At 38.6% G+C, this 18,852-nt stretch overlaps 2 protein-coding genes across 2 annotated transcripts; both read left to right on the top strand.

Moving 5' to 3' along the window:
* The first annotated feature begins 3,861 nt into the window (after nt 1–3,861).
* LOC113341411 lies at nt 3,862–4,992 on the top strand. Its single transcript, XM_026586297.1, has one exon. The coding sequence runs from the start codon at nt 3,862–3,864 to the stop codon at nt 4,990–4,992; it is 1,131 nt and encodes a 376-aa protein (XP_026442082.1).
* Nucleotides 4,993–12,184: 7,192 nt separating this feature from the next.
* LOC113341410 (probable calcium-binding protein CML25) lies at nt 12,185–12,837 on the top strand. Its single transcript, XM_026586296.1, has one exon. It carries the CDS (start codon nt 12,286–12,288, stop codon nt 12,835–12,837), a length of 552 nt encoding a protein of 183 aa, XP_026442081.1. The 5' UTR covers nt 12,185–12,285.
* Nucleotides 12,838–18,852: the final 6,015 nt, after the last annotated feature.

The raw sequence follows: 18,852 nt of genomic DNA, 5'->3' as shown, positions 1-18,852 counted from the left end.
AAGTACTTTAACACCCAACAAATGAAATGCAAAAAGGATGTTGAACGCGCTTTTGGAATACTGAAAATGAATTTTGCCATCATAGCTGGTCCAGCACGCTTTTTTGATATTCAAGAAATCAACAAAATTATGCTGACTTGTATCATTCTGCATAACATGGTCATTGAAAAAACCAGGCGTGACCCAACCTGGACTAGTTTTCCAAATGAAAATTTGAGGCCGAATCTTGTGGCAGAGCATGGGCGTCCGGTAAGAGAATATAGACTTACCACTGACACACTCCACAATCATGGAATCTATGCACAACTAAAACAAGATTTAACTAAGCACCTTTGGACTTTAAAAGGAGCAAGAGACGGTGCGCGGTAGCGAAGCAGAGGGAGAGGCAAATAGATGTTATTTTCAATTTAGTATTGTAGTTTATTTTAATTAATATATTTTTTAATTTAAAATTCTTTGTTTAAACGACTACACTAAAAATTAAAATTGAGGCAATTATATTAAAAGTAATTTTAAATAAATGATTACAATTAAATTAAAATAAACTGGATAAACGACTGCACTGAATCAAATTAATCTTAAACAAGAATTAAAATCATTTAGCAAGACTGTATTCATCTTCGTTTTCTTCCGAGTCATCATCTTCGTCTTCTTCCACATTCACATACTGGCCAGTTTTTTGAGGGGGGACAGTTTGAAGAGGGGGGACTTGTTCATTGACTTGTTCTTGTTCGGCCTGGGCTTGTTTTTGTTCGACCGCATCCATTTGCTTAGTCTATGCAGCATATTTTCGTTCATTCATTAGTCGAGTATTCAAGGAGAGTAACTTGGAAAGCTTATTATCCATGTGGTATTGTTCTCGCGAAAGACGACATTTTTTTTTTTTATTATTAAAGCAATTCCACGGTCTCTGACTCTATCTGCTTCTAGCTATCTGCATCTCAAATTCCTTGTGATCAACATAGTTGAACTCGCTTGAACCTCCTTCTGTTGCTCGTTGGGTTGCGTCTCTCTCTGCTTTAGCAGCTTTCTGACCAGCTCCTCTTCTTCTCTTGACGTTGCCGTTAACGTCTAGATTAGTTTTGTGTTTTTCCTGACTACTTGGAGTTCCATCAGGTGAGGAAGAAGGCCCTCCATTCTGAAAATCCTGCGTGATTGGACCATGTGGTGATCTTGCATGCACTTGATGACCTTCCATCAAGTGTGGATTAAACTTGTTAAGCACCCTCAAAATGGTGAAACAAGTTTCATGTTGGAAGCTTGTTTTGTGGGATCTTTGCCACTCTTCCCGACATCTTCGTTCCACATCCGGTTCGCCTTCACCACTTTTTATGTTGTGCCACATTCGAGTGATCAAAGCTACATATTCACTAACGGCTGCTGATTGCATGAGAACGATGAGACAACCCATCGCCATCACGTCTATTGGGGTTACCTGTTTCTTCACTAAATTTTTGTAAAATCTTATCGTAAAAAGTTCTTTTTTCTTGATAAATATCACTGATTTCATCTTGTGTAAATAAAACATAACTTCTGCAAAGTGACTCGTCTTCATCCATCGTATACTTGACACCAAGAATTCTTGCGCTTCTTTGTTGTGTTTCTTATTGTGATTGTTGTGGTGTTTGTTATGGTGATCGTTGTTGTGATCGGTGTTGTGATCATTGTTGTGATCGTGTTATGAGGATGCCATATTTGTTAAAAATAAAATTTGTAGAGATGAGATTTTTTCTGGTAAATTAAGTTGATATGAATAGTTTTTTTTTTGGAGATGAACAAAAAAAAAACTGAGATGGTATGAAATTGTGTAATTTTGAGGTAGTGATGAAGAAGGTGTGAGTTTTAAGTCTGGAGATGAACCGAATTTATAGGGGAACAAAAGTGAGTAACAGCCGTTGGATGGAAGGAGTAGTTGGCGTTTAAAAAAACTCGGCGTGTTAAAAAAATGTTGGCGTTTGAACTACAAGCGGGCGGTGGAAAGACAATCGCCAGCGTTGTTGGCTAAAGCGCCAGCGTTTTTGGTACAAACGCCAGCGCTGGAGGCAAGCCCGCCCGGTCTTTCATCAAGCGGGCGATACATGTTCCAACTCAATGAACAAATGTACAAATTTGTTGGCTTCAACATCCATTTTTCATGTTTGTTGAGTCCATAGTGGGAACAAAATGAACAAACTTCAAGTTTGTTCATTCCATAGGAACTGCTCTTATCTTTTATGCTTGAGCCGTTGATTAATCAAACAGACAGTAAAGATGATATTATGATATTCTAGAAGAGTGAGAAGTTTGCGCCCACTGAAATCTTATCAAGTTAGATGAGAAGTTAATTATGAAAAAAATATGGGCATTTTTCTAAATGCATTTTCCCACGTGGACACTTTTTTAATTTTCCCAAAAAAAATCGTTTATGCAACTAGTTAGATTCAAAAATAATTGAGGCTTGTTTTATAAATTGATACTTGAATCGACTAGTTTTGGTGAATCCGGAACGATCTCACAAAACAAAACCATTACCACTTTGAAATAGAAATCAAGTTGTTAATTTGTATTTTGTATTCTGGTGTTGCGTGTTATCAATGATGACATGGATAGAAAAAACTTTTCTCTATCCTCCACGTTAAGCTGCCATGCGAGATCCGCTGTTATCTCGCTGTTCGCACAACATCTTCGCAAAAAACACTGACTCTAAAAAACTCTAATCATTTGGAGTTCATTATTTTCTTTTACGTGAACTAGGTAGCTTTTGATTCATTCCTTCAATAATCTATTTTCACAAGAAGCAGTTAAGTCAAAATTGTGTGAACGTGTCAGATGTATGTTTATGCATGTTTTCAAATGTATTTCGTAAACAATCCTAATTTTTATCCCTCAACAACCAAATTTCGACAAATTAATACTGTTGGTACCAAAGAAAATTATTATTTTAGCGAATTTATTAATTTACCGAGTTTAAATTTAGCTTACCCAAACTTAATTTGTATCCGAGAATTTTATTATTTTAGCGAAGTAATTAATTTATCGAAGTTCTACTGTATCCTGTCATTTCACAAGCATTAAGCACAGTTTTAACCAAAATATTGATAGTCATGCTTGAAGCCTTGATCTCATTGCGGAGTCTCACCGAGAGCTTTCCTGCTAATTAATTAAATTACATCGTATCGTCCGAGAAATACTTCAAGGACTGCTGATCTGAATGAGAACAGCACGGGACATATGAGTGATAGACTAGAAATATGGGTAATAACTTGGGTGAAGGAAGAGATGGCAGTTGGGTTTTCATTCCAAGGTCAAGGAGAAATGGAGACCTGACCAAAAGCACTAAATCGAAAACAAAACCAAATTCTGGATTTGGGTCCAGGTACTCACCATTACAGCAGGTGGAGGATTCTAGTACAGAGATTTCAGAAAATAACGACTCTACAGCAGGTGGAGAATTTGGGTCTACTGCGAAGTCATCTAGAAAGGTTTTGGAGGATAATGTTGTGCAGAATTTAGAAGATGTACGACATATGAAAGAAGTTAATGAGGTTAATGAAGACTTGTTGATTGAGAAAACAGTTCAGTCTCTCATTCAAGTAGCATGTAGCTACGGTAGTATCAATGAAGTGCATAAAGAAACGTTGAGGAGGAATATGACCAACCTGGTCATGAGTTATCGACAGCGTTTCCAGAATACAGATGATACTGTGCAGGACACAACTAATGCAGTTGAAGAGGAGGGTGAGGATGTTTTGGATAGGCATGAAGAGGAGGAGAATAATCTTAGTGGCGGCGAAGAAGGTAATAATATTGAGGGTATACGTGCAGAAAGGGAAGAAGTTATTTTAAATTGATTTTAAAATCCTATGCTGGAATATCAGAGGTATGAATGATTTCGATAAACGAGTATCTGTTAAGAATACAATTGTTGCTCAGAGGTGTGCGGTGTGTTTGATTCAGGAAACAAAAATTCAGTTTATGTCTCATTGGTTTGCGAGACAATTATGGTATGATGACAACTTTGATTGGTTTTATATCCCATCGGTGGGGAGCAGTGGTGGATTATTAACCATATGGGATAGTTCTAGGTTCGAAAAGTTAGATGAAAGACTTGGCTTTAACAACATTGCTTCAGTTTTCTCAACTAGAGTTAATGGCTTCAAGTGGGCTGTTGTTGACGCTTACAGTCCATGTGAACATACATGTGAATATAATTCTAGAACGGATTTTTGGGTTGATATGGATGCGACGAGAAGATGGTGGAGTGGACCTATTTGTATTGCGGGTGATATGGATGCGGTTCGATCAGGAGAAGAGAGAAATCGAGGAGTAGGAGATAGGAGGAATACTTCCTTGTTGAATAACTTCATTCAGGAGCACGAATTAATTGACCAACCTTTAATAGGAGGTGCTTTTACTTGGTCGAATAATCAAGTTATTCCTCTTCTTTGCAGGTTAGATCGTTTCTTGTTTAGCCATGACTTTGAGGTGGTATTTCCTAATGCCTTACATGTTGTGTTAACGAGAACGATTTCAGATCATAACCCCATTTTGATGATTTCAGAACCGGTTGCGACTTCTAAGCCTTATTTTAAGCTTGATAGGGTGTGGGTAGAGCACAAGGACTTCGTGAAGAACGTACAACAGTGGTGGGGTGTTATGAACTATATAGGGAGTGCGAGTTCCAGTTTTTTTCTAAAGCTTCAAAACTTGAAGCATCTTATCAAGCCGTGGAGATTGAGGGAGTTTGGGGGTATTTCGAGGGATAAGGCTGAACTTACAGGAAGAATTCAGGAGCTCAATATTTTGGAAGAAACTGGTGCACTGCAACACCATCAGCTGGAGGATAGAACTCAATGCAAGTTAAAGTTGAAGAGCATAGAATCTATGGAAGCAAGAAAATGGCAGTTGAGGAAAAAGCATAATGACTTCCGGTGGGGGATTCAAATACACGTTATTTTCATAGCATTGCAAGTGCGAGAAAGAAGCGTAATACGATTGTCAAGCTTCAAGTAGGAGGAACAGATTGTTTGAGCCAAATATTATTAGGGAGGAGATAAGAAGCTTTTATATTAATCTTTTCTCTCAAAGGAACGAGGTGCATTCGAGTATGGAGAATCTATGTTTTCCATCAATTAAGGAGGCTGATAAAAAATTTCCTGAGGTATGGGATGTGATTAGGAAGATGGGGAGCAACAAGGCACCAGGCCCAGATGGGTTTACAACTAAATTTTATAAGAGTTGCTGGAGCGTTATAAAAGACGATCTAATGAAGCTCTTTAAAGATTTTAACAAGTTCGGCTCTATTGATATTGTTCTTTTATTACGTTGATTCCGAAGAAGGAGGACTCTTGTACACCCAAAGACTTTAGGCCTCTGAGTCTTGTCGGGAGTGTATACATGATGCCGGATCTGAATTTTGACTTTCAAGGAGAATTTATTCATGAAAAACAAATTCTTGACGGATTTCTCATTGCTCATGAATGTGTGGATAGCAGGTTGAAGGATAAGAAGCTTGATATTGTTTGTAAAATTGATATGGAGAAAGCTTTCGACAACGTCAATTGGCAATCTTTATTTTCAATTTTGCAAAATCATGATTTTGGTGCTAAATGGATACAATGGATCAAATGGTGCGTTAATTCTTGTCATTTGTCTGTTTTAGTTAATGGTAGCTCGATGGAAAAGTTCAAAATTGATGGTAGAGGTACTTTCTAAATTGATTAATGATGCAGAGCAGAGAGGTCAGCTTTCAGGTTTTCAGGTTGTTGAAAATGGTTATATTATTTCTCACCTCCAATTTGTTGATGATACGCTTATCTTTATCGATGCAACTGTGGAAGAAGTTAGAAGACTCTTGATTATTTTGGCGGTTTTTGAATCTATTACCGGTTTGAAATTGAATTTAGATAAGAGTACAATGATAAGTTTTGGAGCTGATGAGGTGATTAAGGTTTTATCTAGGGAGCTTGAATGCAAGACGAAAAAGTTGCCTTTCATTTATCTTGGAATTCCTATTGGGGAGCACTGGTGTAGTATTTCGGTGTGGGTGTATGTTCTCATCAGAATGGAGCAGAAGTTGGCGTCTTGGACGAAAAGAAAATTGAATAAAGCAGGTAGACTTATTCTTATCAAGAGTTTTCTTGCAAGTTTACCAATTTATTATTTGTCTTTACTTCACCTTCCGGTTAGTGTGGAGAAAAAGATGATTCAGATTATGCGTCATTTTCTGTGGGGTGCTGCGGAAGGTAGAAGGATATTAGTTTGGGTAGGTTGGACTAAAATCTGCATGCTGAAAGAGAATGGAGGGTTAGAAGTGAAGGTTTTGAGGAATACTAATCAATCTTTATTGGTGAAGTGGATTTGGAGATACTCGAAGAACAAAAACAGTCTTTGAAGGAAGATTGTGAACCAAAAGCTCAAGAGAAACACGGAGTTGCTAATGTCGGATGTTGATTCAAAGCCACATGGTAGAAGTCTTTGGAAGAACGTAGTGAATATGGTTCTAACAGTTTAATCTATGTCACATTTCACGGTAAGAAATGGCAAAGGAATTAAGTTCTGGAAGGATAAATGGTTAGATAGAGGGAGATTGCAAGACCTCTTTCCCCTTGTCTATAAAGATGCTAAGGAGAAGGATGCGACTATTGCTGATATGATTGGATAATATTTGGAGTTGTGATTTCAAGAAGGTGTTGAATGCGAATGAGCAGTTGGAATGGGATTTGCTGAGACATGATGTTTTTCACTTACCGGAGCTTGTAGCAGAGGATGATGAATTGGTTATTATAGAGAATTTCAGTGTTCAAAAGTGTTATGAGGCTTTGGCAGGTAATTTAGACTCTTGTAACTTCGACAAACACTTGTGGAAAGGAAATATCCCTAACAAGGTAAGCTTCGTTCTTTGTGCTTTTTTTCATGATTCTCTTCCGACTGGGGACATGTTGGCACATAGAGGTATAGACATTGAAACTGATTTATGTGTTCTATGCAATGGTGAGAAGGAGACAACAAATCAAATACTTATGCATTGCACCTACTCGTTTGAGATATGAGATTATTTTATTGAGGCTTTCAAAATCTCTTGGCCTATGCCGAGAACTTTGATCAATTTGTTTGAAGCTTGGTCGACTAATGTGCTTCATGGTAGAGGTATGGACGATTATCCATTACGTACGCCATATGTTGGACTTTGTGGAAGGAGACGAATGGAAGAGTTTTTGGTGATCGTCAGAAAAATGCAGCAGAGACCATAGATCTTGTGAAACAACTTGTAATTTTGTGGTCTTTTCAAATTTGTTGCCCCTAGTCTCATTTGGAGCAATTGAGAAGATCTTACGAATGAGTGATTCACTTTGAACTCTGTAAAAAGATTTCTTTTCTTTTTTCCTTTTAATATAACCTTTTTCCTCGGGAAAAAAAAAAGATATCTTAGGATATCTGGTGATCTTGAATATCGATGTGAGATTGGAAGGACAGTGGCTTTTTGAGTCTGAAAATAAAAAACTCAGCGCTCTTTATGATTGGTGTAGCTCATATTCAAGGCGTATACGAAGTATAATGAAGACCAATGAAGTAGGCAAGTGTTTGAGTCATTATGGATAAGTACGATATTTTAAAATGATGTTTATGCTGTTTACCGATTAAAAAAGAAATGATGTTCTGCTGGTAATTTCGAAGGCAGCGTCAATCCTTTAGAGGATGGGCATAGGCCTAGGCCTGCACCTTAAAGGCTTATACCCATTGGATTAAGTTGGGCGGGTTCCGAGTCAGGTCATCGCGCGTGTCTGTGTCACAGTTTGTTGTATCAGCCAATATGTACAAGATTCCAAAGCAGTAAGAAAATTTCCTTAACCAACTTGTGTTAAAATATTTCATCGCCCAAGGGAAAGACGTGTAATTTACTTGACCCCATTTAGCAAGAGTCGTCTTTACTTTTGTTCTTGCATGCCTTCCGATAAGATCTACCGTGATCATGTAGATCTTACCAATTTATAAGTATCAACCATGTAGATCTTTGCATGGCTACACAAAAAACTCATGAGCGGTGATCCATGGACTAATCGGGCAAGACCGATTATACAGACCTGCATGTATTTAGAATTCTGGATTCTAAGCAGATTTCTAAATATTAATTCTGCTTCGATTAAAACACGGTTTCCTTTAACCGATCAAGAAAAAAAATCTCAGTTTCCTTAATTCGTTTCCTTTCTGTCTATAAATAATAAACCATACATACCACCTTACCACGTTAATAGTTTTTGATCTTTCAAAGCTGATTTTCCCTTCTCTTTAAGTTTCTTTCTCTTTCGTTGTCTTTGCAACAATTCTTTCTCTTTCGTCGTCTTCGCAACAAACAAGCATGGGTTTTCTATCTTTTCTCTCGAAGAAAAAGAAAACCAACAAGACTCCTTCAGTTAGTGAAGGTGAAAATCCTAGTAATCGCGCAGCATCATCATCTGTTGCTGTCGCAGTGGGATTTGAAGAAGTATTCAAGAAATTTGATGCAGATGGAGATGGTAAGATATCGTACGTAGAATTAGGTTCAATATTAAGCAGTTTAGGTTATGAAGCAACAGCTGAAGAATTACAAGCAATGGTTAAAGAAGTTGATTCAGATGGAGATGGATTTATAGATTTGAATGAGTTTCTTGAATTGAATAGAATTGATTCAGAGAAACAAGTTCAAGATATTGAAGATGCGTTCGCTATTATTGATACTAATGGTGATGGTTGGATTTCTCCAAGTGAGCTTCAGAAGCTTTTGAGAACTTTAGGTGATGAATCGTCCATTTCTGATTGTAAGAAAATTATTCAGAATTTTGACTGCGATGGTGATGGTTTGATTTCGCTGGAGGAGTTTAAGAAGATGATGTGCCAAGGGTCCAATTTCTTGCAAAGCGGAAATTAAAGATATTCAACACAGAATTCTTGAATTCTTTTGGGTTTTGGGGTTTCTGTTTAGGCTTTTCTTTTTCCTTTTCAATTAAACTTGTTATTAAGATTCTTATGATAATACCTCAACGGTAATTCATCAAACTAATTATTCATTATAAATGACTTTATCATAGTTACGATAAAAAAAAAGAATTTATCCTAGTTTTTCATCAACAATAATTCTAAAGTGATTGAGAAAACTCATGATTGAAATTCTACAGTGATGTAGTATAACACTAATTTCAAGGGGTATAAGGCAAGGACTCCCACTTTAAAGTTTGGATTGAAGCCGCATTGGAATTTAACACTTGAATTAAAGACTGTTTGTCCTTTTTTTAGTTTTATCATCAAATTAAAATTGTCGATCTTAGGACCCAAAGTAGTTGAATTTTGTGCAGAGCTAAATTAATTTACTCCCTCCGTTTCAATTTACTTGATGTTTTAGGGTTTATTTTTTGTTCCAAAATAGATGATAGTTTTTTTATTTTTCCCAAATTCTCTCTGATTTACTCTTGCTTTGGAATCACACTAGAGCATAAATTCTCATCGTAATCAACACATAAACAATAACTCCAATTTTTAAATATTTTCTATGGAGGATATATGCACTAAAATTTGGTACTTCCCAAGTAAATTAAAATGAAATTGGTAACTTTCTCAAGAATCTAAAAACTAAAACCTAGGTCATTTATAATATTTTTAAAAGGCGTTAATATGGATAGAATTGAAAAAAATTAATTCTCTATGATGTTCCTTAATCTGGGTGAAAAACTCTTCGATGTCAAGTAAAATGGAATAGAGGGAGTAGTAAAAGTACAAGAGTTAAAATCTCAATGCGATATCTTCGAAAAACATAGATCCTTATAGTGCAAAACATCACCAGATGGAGATGGCACTGAGATTCATATGCTCAAAGCACACGGATGTCATTTCAGTATGTTGTGTAGACTGTAAACTGAGACGAGTACCATATTCATTTACTTCACCAATCTCTTGAATGGGACGGATCATAAAACATGATATAACCACACAGCTTGAATGTGTGAGTGTGACTTGGCTGAAAAATATCATGTTTCCTGGGATTGTGTAATGTGTAAATGCTGAGTATAATTGAAGACAGCTTTAGTACAGTTAACTCATAGTTCAGGCATAAGCTCGAGTCCTCATACTTCATAGATGTCTCCTGAAATATTCAGTCACTACTTTATTTGGCCCATTTTGTATATAAATGTCATAACTCATATCCAAAAAAATCGTGGTATCGGTTTAATATTGATATGTCTGTGCAGGTTGGAACGGATTGGTGAACATAGGGTGTTGGAGAAAACTATAATCAAGTATCCCTATTAAGCTAGTGATTGGGTATACGGTACAGAAGTCCTTAAATGTCTTTATCTCACCGTGTAAGAAGTGATTTTCCCTCCGTCTAAAATTGTTTGGAATTGCGTTATTCCTCTTTTTTTTGCTTCTCATAACTCATCCGATCAGATTATGATTATCACTCATTTTAATTTACAATTGATTTTGTTTCAGCATACAGTTCAAGAATGACCCAGACGGCCACACCCACCATGAGTTTTAATTTTCTCTTTATTGAGTTCCTAGTAAGTTATAGTATGAAAATTACCTGACTCGAAAAATATTAGTGCTTCTGACAAATCAAAGTTTCCATCCAAACAAAACATTCATTTAAAATGATATTTTTTATTATACGCAGTTCTTTTTAACATGAACTAGATATGATCTGATATGTTATGGCATAAACACTGACTCTAAACAATAAGCTCTAATTATTTGGAGCTCGTTTTTTCCTTTTTTTTGTTGACACAAACTGGAGTTCATTTCTTTTTCGTGAACGAGGTATTCTTTAATTTATTCCTTATATAATCTATTTTCACAAGAAGCTGTTAAGTCAAAATTGTGTGAATGTGATGTGTCAGATGTATTGTGACTGTCATTGCACAAGCATAAAGCAAATTAATTATAACCCGAATAATTATAGTTATGATTGAAGCCTTGATCTCGTTGCGGGAGAGCTTTCCTTTTTTTCTTCGATCGGTTGAAAAGAAAAGGTACCTCAACCCAATGAATACAAACGGAAACAAAAAGGAAGAAAGAGCCGAAAGTGAATTCGACAATCTAAGACAACAAACAACAAGTTCAAGAAGGCGGAAATAAAGAGTCCTATAAAGCTATTATCATATTCGTCGTTATACCTAACATTCTTGTGTTCGATTCGGCCCCAAATAACGCTTGTAGTTTAACGTTTCTAATGAGGCTAACCAATTTTTTCTTTTTGTTTTCAGAGACTCTTGTATTTCACTCTCTCCAAATGCACCACCATTTCGCTCTCGTCACGAGCTTTCCTAATAACTAAAATTAATTAAATTACATCGTATTGTTTGAGAGGTGATCTTGAATATCGATGTGAGATTGGAAGGACAGTGGCTTCTTGAGTCTGAAACTAAAAAATATCAGCGCTCTTTGTGATTGATGTAGCTCAAATTCGAGGCGTATTACAAAGTCTAATGAATACCAATGAAGTAAGCTAGTGTTTGAGTCTGCAACGTTCCCATTCTTTGCAAATATGGACCAGTTAGTATATTTAGCAATAATCCCCCATTCCCACTTTTGTTTACATCGTGCAATGGAAAGACATGAAAATAACTTGACCTCATTCTGGTTACGCATTTAGCAAGACTCGTCTTTACTTTTGTGAAGGTAGGAGAACTTGCAGGCCTTGCCATAGGATTTACCAATGATTATGACCGTAAACATACTTTGTTCTGGGTATTTATATTCATCCCCCCAGAAAAACTAGCTAGGAGTTAGACAACAAAATCTATGTCGAAAGATTCTGAAAAATCATGATGCCGAGTAATTATTTCAATTTGACCAACTCTTTCAAATAATCTTTATTTCACAACTTGACTTTTGTCTTTGTTCTCCGATTTATCGGCAATTTGTGCTACTGGATATTGGTTCCCGAAGTAATAAAAATTAAAGATTAACACGGTACACAAGGTAGCAGATTTAGGAGTTGTTAGACGAAAACAAGGCTACACACAGAACTTATGAACATAACTGCATGAGTGTTCCATGGACTAATCAGGAAAGACCAATTACCCAGACCTGCATATATTAGAAATACTGGATTCTAGGAAAATTTCTAAAGTTAATCCTTCTTCAACTAAAACTCGATTTCCTTTAAGCAATCACAAAATCTCAATTTCCTTTATCCGTTTCGTTTCTGCCTACAAATAATAAACCATACATACCACCATACCACGTTCATAGTTTTTGATCTTTCAAAGCTGATTTTCCCTTCTCTTTAAGTTTCTTTCACTTTCGTCCTCTTAAAGAAAAACAAGCATGGGTTTTCTATCTTTTCTCTCCAAGAAAAAGAAAACCAACAAGACTCCTTCAGTTAGTGAAGGTGAAAATCTTAGTAATCCGGCATCATCATCACCTGTTACGGTAGCAGTGGGATTTGAGGAAGTATTCAAGAAATTTGATGCGGATGGAGATGGTAAGATATCGTACGTAGAATTAGGTTCAATATTAAGCAGTTTAGGTTATGAAGCAACAGCTGAAGAATTACAAGCAATGGTTAAAGAAGTTGATTCAGACGGAGATGGATTCATAGATTTGAATGAGTTTCTTGAATTGAATAGAATTGATTCAGAGAAACAAGTTCAAGATATTGAAGATGCATTCGCTATTGTCGATACTAATGGTGATGGTTCGATTTCTCCAAGTGAGCTTCAGAAGCTTCTGAGAACTTTAGGTGATGAATCGTCGATTTCTGATTGTAAGAAGATTATTCAGAAGAATTTTGACTGTGATGGTGATGGTTTGATTTCGCTCGACGAGTTTAAGAAGATGATGTGCCAAGGATCCAATTTCTTGCAGAGCGGAAATTGAAAGCTTTTTTTTTTTTCTTCTTTTCAATTGTTATTAAGATTCTTAATGATAATACTGCAACATTAACCCACTATTCCCGTGTAAGAATTGGTTTTGGCGTCTATCTGTTTAGAATTTCATGAAAATAATTCTTAGTCAAATTGTTTTGTTAAATTTTAATCACGGAAGTATCCCATTGATACCCATTTAATTTACTATCGGGTCGAAAGCAAAAAAGAAAAAACTAAAAACTCGGTAGAGTTAACAGGAATAGAGCTTATGGAAGTCCTATAAAGAACAGCGTGAAATTTGTCTTATAAAGAACAGCGTGAAATTTGAGTACTGCAAATTAAAGGGAGTCGCACTTGAGGGACCAATAACAGAATATATTATATGCGCTGATTTCATCCAGGCTTGTGCATGAAAACCCAGATTCAACTTTTCGAACGCATTCAAAATACTGAAGGAAACAGTGCTTATCGCTGTGTAAACTGTAAACACGCGCGTACAGAAAATACAATAATAACTGAGTATGTAATCAGCTTGCATTTTGAATAAAGATTACACACAAAAATTCTTAGTTGCATCTGTAAGTAAATATCAATGTTTGTGCATCCAGCCTCCACATAGTGATGCGTGGATAATGGGTTACGGTTGCACTATTTAGAGCAAAGCACTTTCATGAATCTGGATTTCCAGCAAAGAACAGTACAGTTCACTGATTTACTGTCAATGTACAACTTCTGTGAAACCTGCAATCTCTTCCTCTTCTCGAGTGGAAGCTAGGGTACCCATCTTTATAGTGGTTGGTTTCCAAAAAAATGGAAAGAAAAAAATATCCGGTCTTTGGATGTTCCGAAGAGATTTTATAAGCAAAGGTTAGCTGCTAACAAATTAGGGGGCCGTTATCCACAGGTACGGTACATCTTGTAGAAAGCAAGCCTCAAATATGCATTAAAACGCAAAGGCTGGGAGTCTGGGACAGTAACATCAACAAAGAAAATTCAACCCTATCTATGAAGGTTCATAGTTACAGCAGCAGTTAAATTTCACAAATAAAGCAAACAAATGAATGTTCCCAAATAAAATCGAACTTGAAACCCTTTTTATTCTCATTGAAATAAAAACTATAAACCAAATTAAAACACTGGTGATGGTGGTTTTTAGCTTAGGGTTAAAATCGTAAAACCTTACATCTGACATGATGTCACTACAACCACTAGCGCATTTATTGAATCACTCAACATACCTACGTAAGAATTACCAGGGTACCTTTTTTATATACATGTGTCATGTTCCACGACAGAACCCTTAGTATTGACCGACATCATCTTCGTACATACCAAACCCTAATTCTCATGCTACCGCGCCAAGGCATGCCAACCATGCCAGCCGCACCACTATGCCAATGGAAAACCATGCCAGCCACATCTCCGCGCCAAGGCATGCCAACCATGCCAGCCGCACCACTGTTCCAATGGCAAACCATGCCAACCACATCTCCGCGCCAAGGCATGCCAACCATGCTAGCCACATCTCCGCGCCAAGGCATGCCAACCATGCCAGCCACATCTCCGCGCTAAGGAATGCCAACCATGCCAGCCGCACCACTGTGCCAATGACAAACCATGCCAGCCACGTCTACCGCGCCAAGGTATGCCAACTATGATAGCCGCACCATGCGCCAATGGCATGCCAAACCCTCGGCCCCACCATGCCAAGCCAACTGCACCTTGCCTTGGCCCCAACAATGCTAACCGCACCATGCGCCAATGGCATGCCAAACCCTTGGCCCCACCATGCCAAGCCAACCGCGCCTTGCCTTGGCCCCAACCATGCTAGTCGCACCATGCGCCAATGCCATGCCAAACCCTTGGCCCCACCATGCCAAGCCAACCGTGCCTTGCCTTGGCCCCAACCATGCTAGCCGCAACATGCGCCAATGGCATGCCAAACCCTTGGCCCCACCATGGCAAGCCAACCGCACCTTGCCTTGGCCCCACCATGCCAAGCCGTCCTTACCAAACCCTTGGCCCCACTATGCCAAACCATCTGCGCCATTAGCCTTGGCCCCACCATGTCGGCCTTCCCTATGCGGCTACCAAAACGAAGGTGTGCGACGATCAACGACCACCCTTCCATCCTTGATGCAAATCCTAGCCGTCCAAGGTCGCCAAATAACACATGGTAACCTTTGGCCCAAAACCCTAGTTTTGGCCAAGCCAAACCGGTCCAAGGCATGCCATGCCACATGTGCCAATGGCATGCCAACCACCTTGCCGCGCCATATCATGCCGTCCTTCCCCATGCGGCTACCAAAACGAAGGCGTGCGACGATCAATGACCACCCTTCCATCCTGGATGCAAATCCTAACCATTCGTTGCCAAACAATGCATGGTAACCTTTGGCCCAAAACCCTAGTTTTGGCCACGCGAAACCGTGCCAAGGCATGCCATGCCACATGTGCAAATGGCATGCCAACCACCTTGTCGTGCCACACCATGCGGGCCTTCCCTATGCGGCTACCAAAATGAAGGCGTGCGACGATCAACGACCACCCTTCCATCCTAGATGCAAATCCTAGACGTCCAAGGTCGCCAAACAAAACATGATAACATTTGGCCCAAAACCCTAGTTTTGGCCCCGCTAAACCGCGCCAAGGCATGCCATGCCACATGTGTCAATGGCATGCCAACCACCTTGTTGCACCATACCATGCCGACCTTTCCTATGGGGCTACCAAAACGAAGGCCTGCAACAATCAATGACCAATTTTTATCTAAGATGAAGATCTTAGTCGTCCAAGGTTACCAGCTAACGCATGGAAACCTTTGGCCCTAGTTTGGTCGCGCCTAAACTGGACCATATTAAAGCCATACTGATCATAATTTCATGCCACTGGCTACCAAATGAAAGGTTGCAATAATCAACGGATACCTTTCTCTTAAGATGCAAAATCTCGACTGTTGAAGGTCACCACCGAGCCGTCAAGTCTCCCAAGATCAACTTGCCAGACAACAACAACATGCTACATGTTTTCCACGAAAACACTCGAGACATCAAAACATGTCACAAACTGGAGGATGCTCATTGGGTATTGGTTTGGCGGTTTACAGCGTGCGGCGTACACTACGCTCGTTATTAGAAAGTGTCATAAGGATGAGGCGGTTAGTAAATACATGGAGTAATGGTGAAACGCTTTCTTTTATGGAACATCAATTCCAAGCGTTACCGGTTACCACCTCCTCCCATTTACTCACCCGTTTTCCATTTCTTAATGAGACCAGAGTACGTTTCACTTCGACTTGTATAAATAGGCGTTAACTATTTCCACCGAACAACAAGTTCTGGTCGAGAGCATACAACACTCAGAAAACGTTTGCTAGCTTTCCCATCTGTTAGCTTCCCACTTTCTGATACAAGTCAGAAAACAACTACTCTTCCAGAATCAACTATTCTGGTCTCAACACACTCTTCGCTTCCCTCCCCAAAACCAACCCTTCTCCTCCACTGGAGCGGCCATTTCTTGGTTTAGGCCTTGATTTCTCGAATATAAATTACTCCCTTGCAGAACATTGTTTAGGGTTTAGATTTGTTTCTCACCCACATCACACGAAATTACCGAAACCAGCAGAAACTGTTTTCACCCTCAAACAAAAACACTCCCTTTGTTTCAAGAAAAATGATATATATGTTTTTCTTAATCTAGAGAAGAAAAAAAGTGAAAGTATCGTTTTTTACGTACGGGAGTGATGCATAGAGGTGTAAAACGTGCCGGTGGTAGGCTAGGAAAGATGACATAAAATAAAAGCAAGATAAAGCCTACATGTTAAACCGCAAGTGCATAGTGTCGTGTTGTAGAATGTGCAAATACGGGTCGATCCAACAGGGACTAGTGTGTGTGTTTGAAGCTAGAGAATTTCCTAAACTGTTTTCTAAGATTAACAGATAACAAAGGCAGTAACCAAAGGCAAGGCAGTAAACAAGTGGTGAAGTAAAATGCAAGACAGTAAAAGTAAGAGCAACAACAACAAAAAGAGACAGTAACACAGGCAGTAAGCAAGTTAAACAAAGATATGAGTGAACTGAGGTTAGCAAATCCACCACTAATCTTGTACCATGCCTTCCACTGACTGCACCATTCTTGTCCCTATAGCAGATAAGGGGTAAGATCCTAGTCTTCCCTATATCTGAGGGGTTTCCCCACTAGAAAGACCAAGCACAACTAAGGTTTTTCTCCAAAGTACTAATTGTCTAAGTCAAGTACAACTAGTCTAAGGATCAAAGATGACCTATTTGAGCATGAGTTGTAGTTCAATCATCATGGTGTAAACCTAACTACAAGGTATGCATGACATACAATGTGAGAGCAAGATGATGATGCACTAAGTTGAATCTTTCATAAGAATTGTAAACATCTAGGAGCAATACTATCAAAATGAACACACATCAATATTAAGGTTTCATTGAAACCTCAGCAACCAAATTAGAACATATTGTAATTAACTGATAACTGAAATAGAGAGTTGAACATTAACACTACATGGAACATCGACAGGACAGTAACATTGAGGGCACTGGCTAGTCCAGGCCTCTAATGGATTTGCTCTGGCTGACCTAGGCTTACCCCAACAACACTAACCCCCATCTCTATTTATACCCCAAAATACAAAATTAGGGTTCTTACAAATCCCCAAATGGAAACAGTAAACTAGGGTTACAATTTTTACTTGATTGAATGGGATAATCCTTACCTATAGCGTCGACCCATTATTTGTCTGTTCTACCTGCTCCCTCTCCTGCCTTCAATCACTTCTATAGACTCACCTATTTTACTAATTTCCCACCTAGGGTTTCAGAGATGGATAGATGGGAAATTGGTGAAATAAGTGGCTAGAGATATAGGGTAAGGTGGTGTTTCGTTAGAGTGGTTATGGAAGTCGTAGGGTAGCTGTGGCAGAGGTGGTGGTGATGGCAGAGGTGGTGTCTGCGGCAGAGACAGAGTATGGGATGAAGATGGAAAAATTTGGGAAGAAGAGGAGAAGTCGATGGTTTTGGGAGAAGATATTTGGTGCTAGGGTGTTGAGCGGGTGTAGAAAATTCGATGTCCAGCGAAGATGATACGTTGGATGATCACATCTGGATTGAATCGAACGGCTAAGATGGAACAAGCTTGCAGCGACCATTGGATGCGTGATACTAAAATTCTGACGGCTTAGATTGGAGTTAGGTACTATGATGTTTGACAGGAGCTTCAAGATTTGATGCTCGGTGATGAGGCGAACGTTGGAAGATGTGATGGATCCAATCTGACGGCTCTCATGGAAATGGGTATGGATATTGGAAATGGATTTGGGTAAGGGTTTTGGGCCTTGGGTATGCCAAGCCCATATCTTCTTTAAGGACAATTCTTTCTCTTCAAGCCCACTTCTAGTTGATCCGGCTCTTCCAAACATCATTCTTCGCTGCCTTTCTGCGGGAGTCTTTGCCGTTTATTTGCTATTTTCGCTCCGTGAGTTAACCAGACTTTATTTAGTACCTAAAAATGCAAAATTAATTGAGAAAAGTATGTATTCTTGAAAACAACGAAAACAGAGAATATGGGATAAAATGGAGCGTTAGTGCACAAATGATGAGTTAAATGCCAATAAAAAGGTGCAAATATATACAATATTTGGCGCTCATCAAATACCCCCAAACCTGAATTTTACTTGTCCTCAAGTAAAACAAAACTTAGGAAATCCTACCTATACCACTGTCGCTGGTTTCTCGATTGCATTTAGCGAATGCAATAAGTCTTTTAACCACTAAGTGTCCCTAGTGGACGAGTTGAAGTCTCGTGAAGGTTTTCTTAGAACGTACCTACAAAGTTCTAGGACAAAATATAAGCTCAGATTCCATGAAATGTGACATGTGAAAGACAGTAGAAGCTCACAGCAAAATGGAGATGTCAATCTAGCTATCAAAGGCACAATCCTAGCACTGATAACAAATAAAGACATGTGATAAGAGTGTAAAGTGTATCTACACATGTG

The sequence above is a fragment of the Papaver somniferum genome, unplaced genomic scaffold, assembly GCF_003573695.1.
Source record: "Papaver somniferum cultivar HN1 unplaced genomic scaffold, ASM357369v1 unplaced-scaffold_29, whole genome shotgun sequence".
Classification (NCBI taxonomy): Eukaryota; Viridiplantae; Streptophyta; class Magnoliopsida; order Ranunculales; family Papaveraceae; genus Papaver; species Papaver somniferum.
Note: the sequence above shows the minus strand (reverse complement) of the source record. Positions and strands in the feature narration are given on the sequence as shown.